At 32.4% G+C, this 14,948-nt stretch overlaps 1 protein-coding gene across 2 annotated transcripts; it reads left to right on the top strand.

Annotated features, from left to right (window-relative positions):
* The first annotated feature begins 10 nt into the window (after positions 1–10).
* On the top strand, positions 11–13,730 carry LOC141453416 (uncharacterized). Of its 2 annotated transcripts, none has more exons than XM_074126631.1 (7): positions 11–208; positions 700–811; positions 5,358–5,698; positions 5,893–6,042; positions 6,384–6,545; positions 6,638–6,867; positions 8,782–13,730. In XM_074126631.1, exons 2-7 carry the CDS (start codon positions 703–705, stop codon positions 8,855–8,857), a joined length of 1,068 nt encoding a protein of 355 aa, XP_073982732.1. In that variant the 5' UTR covers positions 11–208; positions 700–702; the 3' UTR covers positions 8,858–13,730. The 2 variants fall into 2 exon arrangements, with proteins under 2 accessions (XP_073982732.1, XP_073982733.1); XM_074126632.1 differs by lacking the exon at positions 11–208 and adding an exon at positions 313–435.
* The last annotated feature ends 1,218 nt before the right edge of the window (positions 13,731–14,948 follow it).

The following is a 14,948-nucleotide window of genomic DNA, read 5'->3' as shown; positions in this document are numbered from 1 at the left end:
ACAGTTTTTGAGCGGTAGTTGGCTTTAAAGCTGGTTCAGCCCGCTCTGTTTATAGACTGATCACAATTGGCGTAGGCATTCGGTGTTCTGGTGAACATTAGAGTACTTTTCGAATGAATTTTAAGTCTGATAATTTATAAGTAATAATCTTTAGGTAGTTTCGTGAATTGTATCTTGGAAGTCCCAGTTTTAGTACAAAGTTAAAAAGGTAAATAGTTCATTAATTTTTTTTTTTTTCATCCATCGTAAATACCTCTGGTGTTTTTATAATTTTTTTTTTTTTTTGTCATGGGTGAATGCACTTTATGACGCGGGAGAAATTTATACCCTACACGCAACATAACGCCTAGTACGTTGTAGTTGTGCATTTTGCCAATTTTTCATAGTTGTTCCCCAAATTTTAACTTTTTTCTCTGTTTTTACAGTCCGCATAAGGTTTGTTCTTATTTTCTAAAAAAAAAAGTTCATAATTTATTTTATTTTTTAATTAGGTTATATAATCTTTGTTTTGTTATCTAATAGTATTTAAATAGTTTTAAAAAGCCCTTAATTGATCAGAATAATTTAATATTAAAACCATAGATGGACCAATAGATCGGCCATTTCAATATAGTTTTAATTTTTTGCATTTAATATTGTGTTTCTCACTTTTTTAAAATTTTATTTCTGACCTCTTTCTCTATTTTTTTTGTTAACCAGAAAATGGAGACACCACCTCCAGAGCCGCCTCCAAGGAGGACTACAAGAAGTGCTCTGGTTGAAATTCCGGCTAGGTTAGGTGCACTTTCAGTCTCAGAAAATCGTCATATCGGTGAGTTATTTATGTTTTCGTTTATTAAAAACATTTTGAATGTACATAATCTCCAGTTAATATTTGAAAATATTGTTTTTTATATAGTCTTTAAAAAGAAATATCGATATTCTCAAGTTTAGTTATTGTGAGTGTGGCGTGTTAAAAACCCGGGAAAATAATCCATTTCGCCCGCAAATTCCGCGTAAAATGAAAGTCTACTTGTTAAGTGAAAGGTTGAATCGTTTCCATATATAATTATTGTCTGGTATTTATGAGATATTTTTTTATGTAATTCGTAATTCATTAAATAAAATCCTTTTAAAATATTTCAGTTTATCTCTCGATTAGTTGAACAACTTGTTTGGGGGATGGGTCCTATCACTTTTTTTTGTCAATCTTAATTATAAATTATTTTTTATGGCCCCCCCCCTTAATTGGGAAGTTAGGCTTAATTATGGAATTCTATAAGTTTCTCTCACTTTAATTCTCATAGTTGTTAGTGACAAATAATCTGCGATATTTTCAGCATATTCACTCTTACAAAATATTGATGGTTAAACATACGAGTCAAGACGTTAGACCATCTCGACTCGGAAATTTGTCGATTGCAACATCTCAATCGAAACAAAGAAAAACAAAAAAACTGATGGATTTATTTTGGGATAACTTAAAAATGTTTATAATTGTTAAATACGTAATTTCACGTTTAGATTGAAATAAATATGCGGCTATATCGTTAGAATATTATTATAACCACAAAAACAATTTAAACTTTAGCGTATGTTTATCTAGCAAAACTATAAGTTTCAAGTGGTTTCAAAATTTTATCTGTTGCGTTGATTATTATTTTTTTCTCTCTTTTTTGTTGTCATTTAGCACATGTGTTTTGTAATTGAAACATTTTGAAAATAATCTTATTGATTGTTTGTAATAATTCAAAATATTCTTATTGTTATCTACGGATTTTCTAAACATAGTTTTGATTTGATGTTTAATTTGTCTATAATGAGATAAACATTTTATTAGCTTGTTACATTATCTTTATTGCTAATCGTTCATGAAATTTTATTGAGTTAATGGATGATTATGATTTACGGGTTTTTCAGTATTAAGTGATGATCAGATTTGATTCTGTAATTCTCTAAAAGATATTGTTAGCTTTATTTAGCTGAACTATAATTGATGTGCCCATCAAGTGGTATTGCGCTTTAATACTGATAGGGGAAAAATCCCAAAAATAAAATTTACATTAGTTTTATTAAATAATTTTTTTCCCAAAACACACAAGCAGCTTTTGTCAGATACAGAATTTTTGTATGGCGTGCTTGAGGAATAAACGAAATACAAATGTCCGCGAACAACATATAAAGACTGAATGCTCTCTCAGCCTCCTGTACATGCGCAGTTACTGTAATTTTTGTAAAATTATCTGAAAAAAAAAAAACAGTTTGCTGTTTATGGAATGGTAAATTGAGTAATTTTGAAAAGAAATGTGTTGGTAAATTTGAACGTTATTTCCATGGGCTTCAGCAACTCAACTGAGATGATACTTTGTTTGCCGTGGACATTTCTAAAACCGTTGGATAAACTGTTGAATATCTTGCCGCGATGTTGAGGGGTTTTAGTGTCACTTCATACATAATGAGACTAATGCCAGGCCACACTTTTGTAGAATTTGAGAGATTCGGTAGGGAACATCCTTTCATTGTCTGGTATTGTGTGGAGATGGATAGGTTCAGGATCTTTTAGTCGAAACAGGTTTGCCCGTGCGAAGAACTGTGGCTGTTTCTCTCTTAAAGTTATTTGTTTGCTTTGTTCGGATAGCTGAGAAACTTAGGCTTAAGTCCGGGACTGGATTTAAAGTAGACTCGATCTTATTACTGTTATTCTCACTTCTGCACAAAATTCTTGTTGTACTTTTTCCTAGAAATATCTTTTTTAAGATCCCTGAGTTTGAAAAATTGGTAGTAGAAAGGGCAGTCTAGCTAAAAAAAAACAAAAAAAAAATCAGAAAGGTCAAATTTAATATTTGAGAACCCCAATGATTCCCGACAGAAAGGTTAGCTATGAAAATCCCTCAGCTAAAAGCAATTCTTAACTGGAGCGTTTTTTTCGATCATGACTTCAATGATTTTCTCTGAAACTTCATATTTACAATATCTGTACTTGGATCTATAATTTATTTGGGAAATTTTACCTGGAAATTCGATTAAAGTCACTTTTCGGGAAGACTAAAGTACGACTTAACAATAGTTAAAGTTCTTATAATTTTAACATTGTTTTTGGTTCCATTTTTCTCTAAAAAAAAACAACAAAGTTTGAAAAATATTCCTCAACCTGTAGAATATCTTTTAATGCGTGAAATTTTCACTTTTAAAAGTTTTTCAAAAAAGTAGATTCTACGATTTTAAGCTTTCCATGATAACAGTAAATAACCAAGTCCTATAGCTTTTATTTTATTGATTAGGAACACAAATTTTCAAACTTGGAGTTTATAGAGAATTTAAAAGTTAATTTTTAAGAGAGAAATAGTGTTGATTGTGGGTGTGGGGGGGGGGGAGCTTTTGATGCAAGTCCTGAGGGGCTTTTTTTTTTTGGTTTTATTTGTTACGAAAAAAATAATTGTGAATCTATGTCTTATAACACTGTTTCCTTGAATACTTACAATTTAGAAAATTGGTACACCATTGCAGCTGTAATATTTTAACAGCTGTTAAAAGAAAGTAAAAAGCGAGAGTCTTCAATTAGTTAAATATGCTAACTAAACATTTATTAAGTTTACTATTAAAGAAAAAAGGAAAAGAAAAAAGTAGCAGGTGATTTAGAAATAGTTAGAAATATTATATTAGGAGTGGTGGTTGTAACAAAGTGGGCCATATGAGACAGCAGAAATGTTTTATGTTGGCCCACTTTTAAAATAGAATGGTCGGAATATGTTTAAATGCCATTCCGATTTGTTTGTTTGTTCGCCTTTTATTTTCTATTTCCTTCTGTTGTTATAATAGTATTCAATGTCCTCCTATTTGTTGTGTCAAAAGTCTTTTGCCTTTTAATTTTTTTTTTAAATGAATATTAAAAAATAACTAATGCCTATTTATGGTTGGTGAGAATAATAAGTTTTCTGGCGCTTATTTGAGGATCAGCTTCTTCTACAGCTTCTCTTTAAAACAATTTGGGTCAAGGGAACCGTGGACGCCCCTGACCTTGCCTTACATTCAAAAATCACATGTCTCCACTGAAATTATATAAAACAATGTTTTGCTGCAGCACGCATTGGAGGAAAGCAATTGGCTTACTTAACTTTACAATTTATTTTGCATCGACTCGGCCAGGTCAAGGAAATGTGCTGATATATATTTATTATTTTTCACTTCACTTCATAATCGCTACAGTTCAGTTTATGATTCTTTGAACGAACTAGTATGAGTGGCAGCAATCTCGCCTACCTAGAAAATAGACGAAGAAGAGAAAAAGTTCATGTATGACATAAGTGGCTTTCCCTCTTTCATTATGGAAAAGTCATCCCTCAAGCTAATCTCAATTTCTTTCTGGAGTTTAGGGATCGATCCGAAGAAGTTACAGATTTGGAGGAGTCGATCATTTTAGATATAAATTATTCATGACCACATTTATGGGACTTAAGACGTCATTTTCCTGACAAAAAATATATACTCCCACATATCAATTTTATTCATTCTCTGTTAAATGTATCTCTCGTTATTCTTTGCTATGCTGCGTTCTCACAAATCAGTCGATATTGAAAATTTTTAAGTACAGTCTGCCTCTCTCTATTATTATTATTTTTTTATTATTTATGATTTAAGGCGCGTCAACATCTAAGGTTATTGGCGCCCGGAGCTTTTTTCAGTGCACTGCCGGCCACTGGACAATGTTCTCTCGTTACAGACAACACTGTCCATCACCGGACAGTGAGCTGTAAGAAGCTCCTAGGAAGAGAAAATCTAAGGGTCAGCAGCTGGATTGGAACCCGGGACCTCCGCGTGGGAGTCCAGTACGCCAACCGCATAGCTAATCCCCTTCCTTAGTATTTATTTAAATCAAGAAATCAACTCAAGAAATATTATTAATACAGCTTTTCTATACATCTGTCTTACGGTTAAAAGTCAAGGGTTAAAAAAAACTAATTATGTTACATAGTGAAAATTGAATGTATAGTAAAATTGTGTTTATATAAACAGTTCGTTCGAGTAAATGAAAGAAAATACAAAGGCTTTTAACTTTACGTAATCCATCCAACCCATCTTTATGCCAGCAATTCAGTATTCGTCTCTTTAATACTAAGAAGGTTTTCTATGGGCGAAAAATTCTTTATAAACTGTTTTTATTACTTTTTCTTTATTACAATTTTTACTCTGCGAAAAATGGACCATGGTTTGGTTCGTCTTTTTTTCGCCTAAATTCAGTGCAATAAATAAATATTTTCGCAAATTAAATTAGCAACATAAAACAACTTTTAAACGTGGACCTCCACACGGCTTTGCGTAGAATATGCCTTGTAGTTTTTACTTTTAAAATAATTTACTTTTTTTATTTTTTAATTCAGGTCGAATGCACGCCAATATAATGACTAATCTTGTGGTGGACGTCAACCTAAACCACCCAAATAGCCTTCCATCATCATTCGTTTCGCCTGCACCGTCCCCAGATGAACTGGTCATTCAGGCGAGAGGTCGTCGTAGGATTCCAGTCACTTGGTCCCCGCCTTCTGGTGACATCACACCGCCAGCAAGACGTTGGAGCGATGCTAATGGTTATGGTAAAAAAGATAATACCCCAGTTCAAGGAGTCAATTCACCAAGCAAAATTGTACTGAGAAGTACTCCTAGGAAAAGACTGTTGATGAATGATCCAATGGATTTTAGTTCTTCGCCAGATAAGAGAAGAGTAAGTTGGCAGATTTGATGCTTTTTGTTATCCTTAGCTTTAGTGAGGTTATTATTGATTAGGTTAGAGGACAGTCCAAAGGCTCGGAAATAGAAGAGAGATACTTCGGCATCAGAGGAAGTACCTAATCCATATTGAAATGTCTACTAATTCAAACAAAATTAATGGATTTTTTTTTGTTTAATTGTTGCCAGAATATGTCACCAAACGCTAAGAAAGTGCGAGTAGATAAACAGATGCCTACATTCCAAGGACCTGTTGATGTTGCATTGAAGGCGTTGTCGCATGATCAACTTGTCGATGTTATTCACAATATTATCAACCGACATCCATCTTTGGAAGAGGTAAACTTGTCTGCATATTTTGTGTGAAATTGTAAGAATAGAAATCTGTGATGTACGTGGTTTAAAAGCAGAGGTTGCTACTATTTCCTGCCTCTTCTATTACTCGTAAGAATTGTTGCTAAAGATCCTGAGGTACATAAATTTCTTGTGGAACTTGCTCTATAGTTGTAGATCTAGGTTCTTCTCCAATGCCTTCCATCCATCATCCTTCCAGACCCCTTTTTATCAAATTTTTGTATCCTGGATAATGTATCTTTCTGGGCCCATCCGATGCTTCTCTAACTCTTCCTCTAAAATTTATCTTTTTTAAAAATAATGGATTTTTTTTTTTCTAACCAAAGGAAGTGAAAGCTAATCTTCCATCGCCAGATCTTCGACCACTCAACGATAGATTGCACGATTTAAAGAGGAACATCTTCAAATCGTTGCCTAATTCTCGTCTCACTTCAAAGACTGATTCACCAGCCTATTCCAGAGCTTCCACGCATGTATTAGCATTTAAGGTAAAGACTTTTATTCACCTTCTTGATTACTTTAACGAGAAATAACTTTTTTATATTTTGTTAATGAACTTTAATTATTGTATTTTTTAAAGAAAGCATTAGTGGAAGCCGGACGTAATTTAGTGGCCAGCCAACAGTGGGAGACCGTCCTGGAATTTGTGGTATTGGGCTGGGAACAGGTGGCCGGTACTCCATTATGGGACAACCCACCACATAATGCACCACGCAAACAGTGCTTCAAGTTTCTGGCTGCACAGTGCATGACTGCGCTGAAGAAGCTAACAACTCTTCCAATAGAACAAGTCGATAGTCTTTATACCAAGTAAGTTAATTGTGGTGTATCATCCTGATGTAGCCCTTAACCTGTTAAGTGTGTTTGACGTGTATACACGTCAAACCAAATCTCTATAACAGTGCGTTCGACGTGTATACTCGTTGTGAAAAATATAAAATTGCCATTAGCTAGAAAAACTCGAAATTTTAATAAAATACAATAAGAATATTATTTGGTGGGATGTTTTCTTTATCTTACCAATAAAACTGCCAAGTATTTTTGCACGGAGAGGGGTGGAGGGAGTCAGCCAAATGATAAGTTTTTGGGAATTAGGCACACAAATAGAAGCTCTCAATCCTTGTGCAATGCCCGTTTTTTTTACCTCTTAGATAGAGATTCAGACCTCACAGTACGAGCATGATTTCATTCAGCACAGAATTCAAAGCTCTTTTCTATTCCTTGTAAAAGCTCTTGCGTCCCTAGTTAACTAGGCAATGCATACGTGAAGCGGTGCAAGATTTTTGTATGAACACAGAATGCTCTGTAATCTGTAAGCCCCAGAGAGATTGCAGAAAAAGTCGCTTGCAGTGACTATTACGACTGTTGTAAACTTTTGGTTGTTTTTTGCCCTGCTTTCGACTTGTATACACGTCATTGTCTGATTTTAATTCCGCACACTGTGTATGGGGAGGGGTTAAAACTAAATTCCACCGCTTAACTGGTTAAAAGGATTCTCCATTTCATAGACTATACACACAATAGACTATTACGGTATGTATTGTAGTTAAGATTCTTGTTAGACGTTTTCTCTGTAACAAATCCACTGAAGATTACGATTTTCACATCGAAATCGAGTGAATATATTGAGAAATGATTTACATACCTCTTAAACGATTATCATATCCCAAAATTAATAAAGTACAAAGTGTGTTTGTATAAATTCATGGCCAATATACCCAAAAGGAAATTGACCTTCAAAAAAATCTTAATTTACGAGGGTCGTTTGAAAAGTCCGTGCAAAAATAAAAACTACTTAATTTTTTGGGGTAAACCTTTTTTATTTTTCAACATAGTCTCCTTTTAGGCTTATACACTTCGTCCAACGCTGCTCTAGTTTGTTGATCCCTTCCGAATAATAGGATTTGTCCAAGTCTGAAAAATAGCCATTCGTTTCTGCCATCACCTCCTCGTTTGAATAAAATCTTTTTCTCGCCAGCCATTTCTTCATATTGGGGAACAAATAGTAGTCCGAGGGTGATCCACAGTGACGAAACGACGCTTAAAGTCCTGCGGATTCTTCTGGAACAGCTGCAAACCGTCCTTGCAACACTTCACACGATTTCGTTTTTGGTCAAGCGTGAGCAATCGCGGCACCCATCTTGCGGATAGCTTTGTCATGTCCAAATGTTGATGCAAAATATTATTGTACCCGTTCATTTGAGATGCCCACAGCACTAGCAATCTCACGCACCTTCACTCTTCTGTCATCCATCACCATATCCATGGATTTTATCAATGATTTCTGGAGTAGTAACCTCAACAGGGGCGTCCAGAACGTTCAGCGTCACTTGTGCGCCCATATGGCCACTCCAGAAAATTTTGAAACCACTTATAAACTGTTCTAATCGAAGGTGCAGAGTCTCACCATAATGTTTATCAAGCTTCTCTTTAGTCTCCTGAGGCGTTTTGCCTTTCATAAAGTAGTGTTTAATCAACACACGAAATTCTTTTTTGTCCATTTTTTTTTGAAAAATCACTCGACTTCCTCGATTCAAACGAATGCCAAACACAAAGAAATAGACCGATCTGGCTGAAACTTGGTGTGTGTTCTTCCAAGAGATGCTACTAACTAAAAATAACCTCGATACGCGCCAGTAGTGCTATCTCTCTGACTTTGCACGGACTTTTCAAACGACCCTCGAATATACAAATTATATTTATTTTGACTGAATTTGTTTACAGATTCAAGAATTTTGAACAAGATTGTGAAGATATACAAGCTTGTATTAAGCAATTGGAATCAATGAGGAAAAAGTAAGAAAACAAAAAACATTTTTATCTCTCTGTAGAGTAGATTGTAGATTTCAAATAGAATAGCCATTAAAAGTTAAATCAAATCAAGAAAAACAATGAGTTTGGGCATTTATTGAATGTGAATAATGAATATAATTTTAATTGAAATTCATTCATAATGTCTTTTTGAATGAATTGTCAATTATTTTTTTTTTCTAATAAAGAGGAGGGTTTTTTCCCCCTTTTTCTTTAATAATTTTGTACGCTTTTTAATATTGACTTAACTGTTACCAAATACAGTGCCTGTATTTTTTAATATACATTAATTTAATATTATTTCAAATGTAATAATTTTTGTTTTAATATATTGTACCCCCAAACAAGCAAGTGATTGTTTTTGTTTAGTTTTTCTAAAAATGAAAGTAAAAAATAAAATGAAATTGAATGAAAAGAAGTAATTTTTAAAATTGATAGAAATTATCTTAGATAGCTTTTGTATTCATTAATTCCGACTGATTTGCAATATTTATAAAAAAAAACCCTGAAGATGAAAGAAATATTTCAGTAGCAAAAGAAAAAAAAAGTAGTAAATATTTCCTTAGTCTGTTTTAAATTTTGAAAAATAGTGTAAATGAAAGATTAATTTTGTATCTGTGCTATATTAATGAGAGTGCAAACATATGTTTACTAATCCGAGGGGAGCACTTTAAAAAAAAATAGAAAATAATTTCTATCGAGACTGTAATATAAAAATATATTTAATTCTTTTTCTTTTTAATTGTTGACGACATTGCTTTCATGTAGCAAGGGCCGAGGTTTAAGTGAATTGTTTAAGATTCCGTAATTATTTCCTGATCTAATCAATACTTACAATAATAAATAAATGTGTGTGATTGAAGAAAAGCTTGCAAAGTATTTGCTAAGTTGTGCTTTTAATTAACTTTTGTAGTAAAGGGCATATCACATTGGTTGTCCGCTTATTTTTAGCATCATTTTACTTTATTTTTCTGCAAATAACAATCACCTGATTATTTATTTATTTTTCCCTCCAAATCTCCTTCAACTATAAATAACTTCAGTTACATTTGCCGTATAGAAAAAGAACGGATATCAGGGATATACTTGCCTAAATTTTGAGACTAGCCGTCTTAAAAAAAAAAAAAACACTAATTTACAATCGTTGGTCATAGGGGGTTAATGTAGGATATCTTTCCCTAAAATACTTAGGTAATTAATCATATTTCAAGTACTTTACTTAATGAGCCCTTACTTTTCGTACCTTATAATTCTGCGCAATTAGGTCACTATATGAAGATACCATCCTTAGAGCAACTACCACAAATCTTTTATTAGTTTTAGAGAATACTACTTAGCCCAACAAATAATATGATATTAACGTTACATAAAGAAGAATAGCCAATACAGTTTCATTTCTAATTTTATAAAGACAGTACCAGTTATTACTTTACTAGTTTAATTCATTCAGTGCACTTCTTTATTATTTTTTGTTTAAGCCGTAATTCTGATTTGCATTCAATATTAAAGGAGGGAAGGGATTAGCTGTGAGGTTAGCATACTGGACTCCCACGCGGAGGTCCCGGGTTCGAATCCAGCAGCTGACCCTTAGATTTTCTCTTCCTAGGAGCTTCTTACAGCTCACTGTCCGGTGATGGACAGTGTTGTCTGTAACGAGAGAACACTGTCCGGAGGCCGGCAGTGCACTGGAAAAAGCTCCGGGCGCTAATGACCCCAGCTGTTGATGCGCCAAAAAATAAAAAAATAAATGAACAGGAACTTTTAAAATAATAAAATATTTACTTATTTCCCGATTTTGTTTGTAAACCTTACTTTTTAACTATAAGGTCAAATTTATAATTCACTATAGAACAAGCCAAGAAGCATATCTTATGTATCTTAAGTTCGAAATTCAATGAAGTCTTAGTTGCAAGTAATTCATTTCAAAGAAAGCAAATACATTTTCAGCACAATTTTGAATTTGAATGTGCCCGAAACATGTGCCTTCTTAAGCGATTTTTATGGAACGATTATTGTGGATAACCAATTTTTGTATTTTGTGGATAAAATTCAATTTTGGATTAAATTAATTTGTTAAAAAAAAAAGGTACTTCAAAACTACATAAACTGCAATCTGCAATCGTACACTGCAATCTCTAAAGATCTATAGTGGATACCTTAAGTTCTGAAGTTCGTTTTGGCGTTGTAGTTGGTTGTTTAATAATTAAGCATGAATGTGTGTTGTAAATGAGCTAAATTCGCCCGAGGGCTTGCTATACCGACTAACAATGCAAAACAGCCAACGCTTCCAATCTAAAATGTTCGTGTATTTAGGCTGGCTCGGTCAATTATTTCCCACATTTATTGGAAACCCTTGGCATTATTAAATTTAAACCATTATTTCTAATACTTGGAAAATCTTTTATTAAAAAAAAAAAAAATATATAGTATTTTTGATAGTTTTAAATCATTTTGAAGAAAAGAAAAACGTAAGGATTTTGTGGCCCAAGAAAAATTTGATGTCAGGCTGAATTAAAGAATACAAAGCTAGCTATGTGCTAATAATCTTTACATATTATCCAGAATTGAGGGGACCAATCTACTCATTAATTTTACAAGACTGATTTTGTCCTGAATTTAGGAAAAGCAAATTATAAAAAAACAAAAACAAAACTTTTATTAAAGTTTTTTTTTTTTTTGTATTCAAACAGAAATTATTTTAATTTAACTAATAAATAATACGCTTGGTGATATTTATTGCATTGTTTCAATTCTTAAATTAATTATTTATTTCCTTTATTAATGAAGGATTTGTTGTTTCAAAGTTTAAAAATGCCTTAAGTTTTTTGTTCTTTTTCTATAAAAATGCTTAATATATTAATTTTATTGTATTATTTATTATATTTGAAATATTAAAATAATAAATATTGATTGATTGATCAATTGAGTTGATTTAATCATTGATGACTTCATCTGCAATGTTAGGATGCAATTGCTGCGTGATTGCGGTGAGCACATTAAAGAAAAATAAAATGATTGTGAATTGTTTAAAATAATTGTTAATTCTTGATGTACTTTAGTAATTTTCTGTTAAATAAACAAAAAAAGGTTAAAGCAAAATACTAAATTTAATTAGAAATACAAACTTTTAAATTTTTAATATGGTAATTTTGATGGCAAGAAAATTACTTTTTATTTTGAAGTACATCTACGATATATTCTCTTTTTTTGATAACACACATTTATTTGTAGTTTAAAAAAAATTGAATAACTGATTTTAGGAAGTTTATTAATTTATCTTGTGCGTAAAAGAAATAAAAAAAAGAAAGTGAAATAAGAATAGATGAATTGCAAATATTTAAAAAAAAAAAAAATTTGTGTGCGCCAAAATGCAATAAAATTAGCGTAGAATATGATTTCTGTTAGCGTATAAGAATTTAATCGTAATTTCCCCACCTATCGTACTATGAAATTAAAAAAAAAAATCTAAAATGCCAACAATTTTGGTTTATGCAAATTAAGTGCAATGTGAGAAGAAGCTCTCAAATTAGGTTGTGAACAGAACCAAATTTTGTTCACTAGCACTCAATAGAATTGGGGCTCAAATTCGCGAGCCTATTTAACCTATTGAGCGCACAGGTGGAGTACCCTAAAATAAGCGGGGTATGTATAATGCTCGTTGCCGCGGGGGGGGGGGAATTTATTTCGTGAAACCTATATTTACCATAATGGGGACTCGAATGTCTTTTTCTAGGAATGCTAGACTAGTGTAGAGACCCCCTGTATGGCCATTTAGTGTTCCCGTCAAGCAAGACTGACACGATTTATGGTTTCCACTGTTGATCATATTCATGGTTGACGTAGTTCACATATAGATGAGCTTGAGTAATCAAAATGCTCTTTGTTCCCAGGATAGAGTGCAAGAATTGCTTACAGTTTTTCTCTCTTAAGGGTTTCTAGAACAAGTATACATCCCTCATCCTTCATCCACGAAGTTGTTTCCCAATTTACGTTTAGCTTGGAAATCAGAAAATATTTTGATCCTGTCATAGGATACCAGCAAGATAAAATCATGAATTGGCACACTTTTTTATTAGACTGTTTTTACCTAATAATAATGGGGGCCGTATTTTATAATTTCCTTTATCGTAAACATATCAAAGTCCGCCTTCAAAGGTAGGACTTTTTTCTCTTTTAGACTTCAACTATAGCAGCAATAAAACAAAATTAATCAAATTCACAAAATTTTTACATTTAATACCTTGTTTCTAAGAAAAATTTCAATTTAAAGCAATTATTCTAATTTCTGCGGCCTTTAAGAAGGTGAGAATTCGCCAGCTAAATTTTTTGTTTCATGTAAAAATTTGTTGTAGATTAATAAGAAATAATTCCAGTGATTTAAATTAATTATTAATTAGTTAAACATTATAATAAACCAAATTATTTAAATAGGTTATTATTAAACAATTTTATTACTAGATTCTATTCAAATCAGAAATTATAACCTATTTATGAGTTATTTATTACTATTCATAAATATTAACTTCATAAGCCTATTTAGTAGTTTCATCACAGGCTCTAATTTTAATTAGTTTCATCAAAAATAATTAACGAAAGGATTAGGTCTAGAATAGCATTGCAGAACTTGTGCGCAGCGTTTTAGTCTCTTTGCTGTGCCCATAAGCGTGAGCAGCGTTTTAGTCTCTGTGCTGTGCCCATAAGCGTGCGCAGCGTTTTAGTCTCTTTGCTGTGCCCATAAGCGTGCACAGCGTTTTAGTCTCTGTGCTGTGCCCATAAGCGTGCACAGCTTTTAGTCTCTGTGCTGCCCATAAGCTTTGTTCACTTTCTTGAAGCCTTTCGCAACTTTTTTTTATCCATTTAAAGTCAAGAGTTGCCGGAAATGAGAAAACACTGACCTGAGACTGGAAATGCCTTGCAAGGTTCCGTTGCCAATCATCAACATATATGTGCCTTAATTTTTATTTTTATTTTATTTTTTTTAAAGTCATCCGTACTTTAAAAATAAGTTTTTTAGTAGTTTTTGTTTTTTATAAAACGTAAAAAAAATAATCATTGTTGTTTTTTTTGTAAAAACCATGTAATGATTGTAAAACTTATTGTAAGTTTAGAATTATTATTATTTTATATTCACAAATTTCTCTTTTTTCTCCTAGAAAACTTCTTTTCTGTATGATGATCATTTGCATACACTTTTTATCAATGAATTATATTTTACATGCTTCTTTTTATAAACTTTCATGTATTACTTTTAATAAAGGTCATTTACCCACTTTGTACCCATAATTATTTATTTTTTTTTGTTGTTGGTTTGACTTCAATTCACCTTGTTTGTAAGTGTAAAAGCCTTCAATGAATGTTAACATTCAAAAGGTGGGTTAAAGGTCAATATTTTACAACGAGAACTCTTTTTTATTTGTGTTTTTTTCTGTAAAGTGACTCCTTGGATTATGTTCATGCTTCCTAGGCCCGCATAAATTTAGTTATTTTCTAGAAAAATTCCGTTTTAGTGCAGTTCCTGGGTTGTCTACAGGCTAGATTACGTTACAGCGTAATGTACGCTTGTACAAACTGTGTAATGTTGATAAAACTTAAATATGACTCAAATGTTTGTAGTTAGAAGAATCATTTTAAGTTACAATCTTGAGAATATTAGTTAGGAATAGTCGTGCAAGTTTTCAAACCAGACTTTTTTAATGTTGACATTATTTTAGGTTAAAACTCCAATTAGTAAATGCCTCTTTACCACTTTAGGCAAACAAGTATGTAAGGAATGTGCTGTAGGGTGGGTCAAAAAAATCGACTATTTTTTTTTTTACAAGTGCAACGGAAAAATGGGTTCCTAGACACCTTAAAAAAATTCCCACCAAATATGAGCTCTTAATTTTGAAGGGAAGATCCTCCGCATCGCAGTTTTTCATTTTTTTTCAGTCCAATAGAAAAAAATTCATACCTCTCTATTAATTGACTGTACAAAAAAATGTTTCGAATAAATTTTGTAGGAAATTTAATGTTCTACAAAAAAGGTATCTTATATTTTTTTCGTAAACCTCGCCATTTGAAAGATATAAAGGATTTAATTT

Source organism: Rhodnius prolixus, unplaced genomic scaffold (assembly GCF_049639745.1).
Source record: "Rhodnius prolixus isolate KJV_2025 unplaced genomic scaffold, Rpr scaffold_3, whole genome shotgun sequence".
In the NCBI taxonomy this organism is placed as follows: Eukaryota; Metazoa; Arthropoda; class Insecta; order Hemiptera; family Reduviidae; genus Rhodnius; species Rhodnius prolixus.
This window is presented reverse-complemented; position numbering and strand designations above follow the sequence as displayed.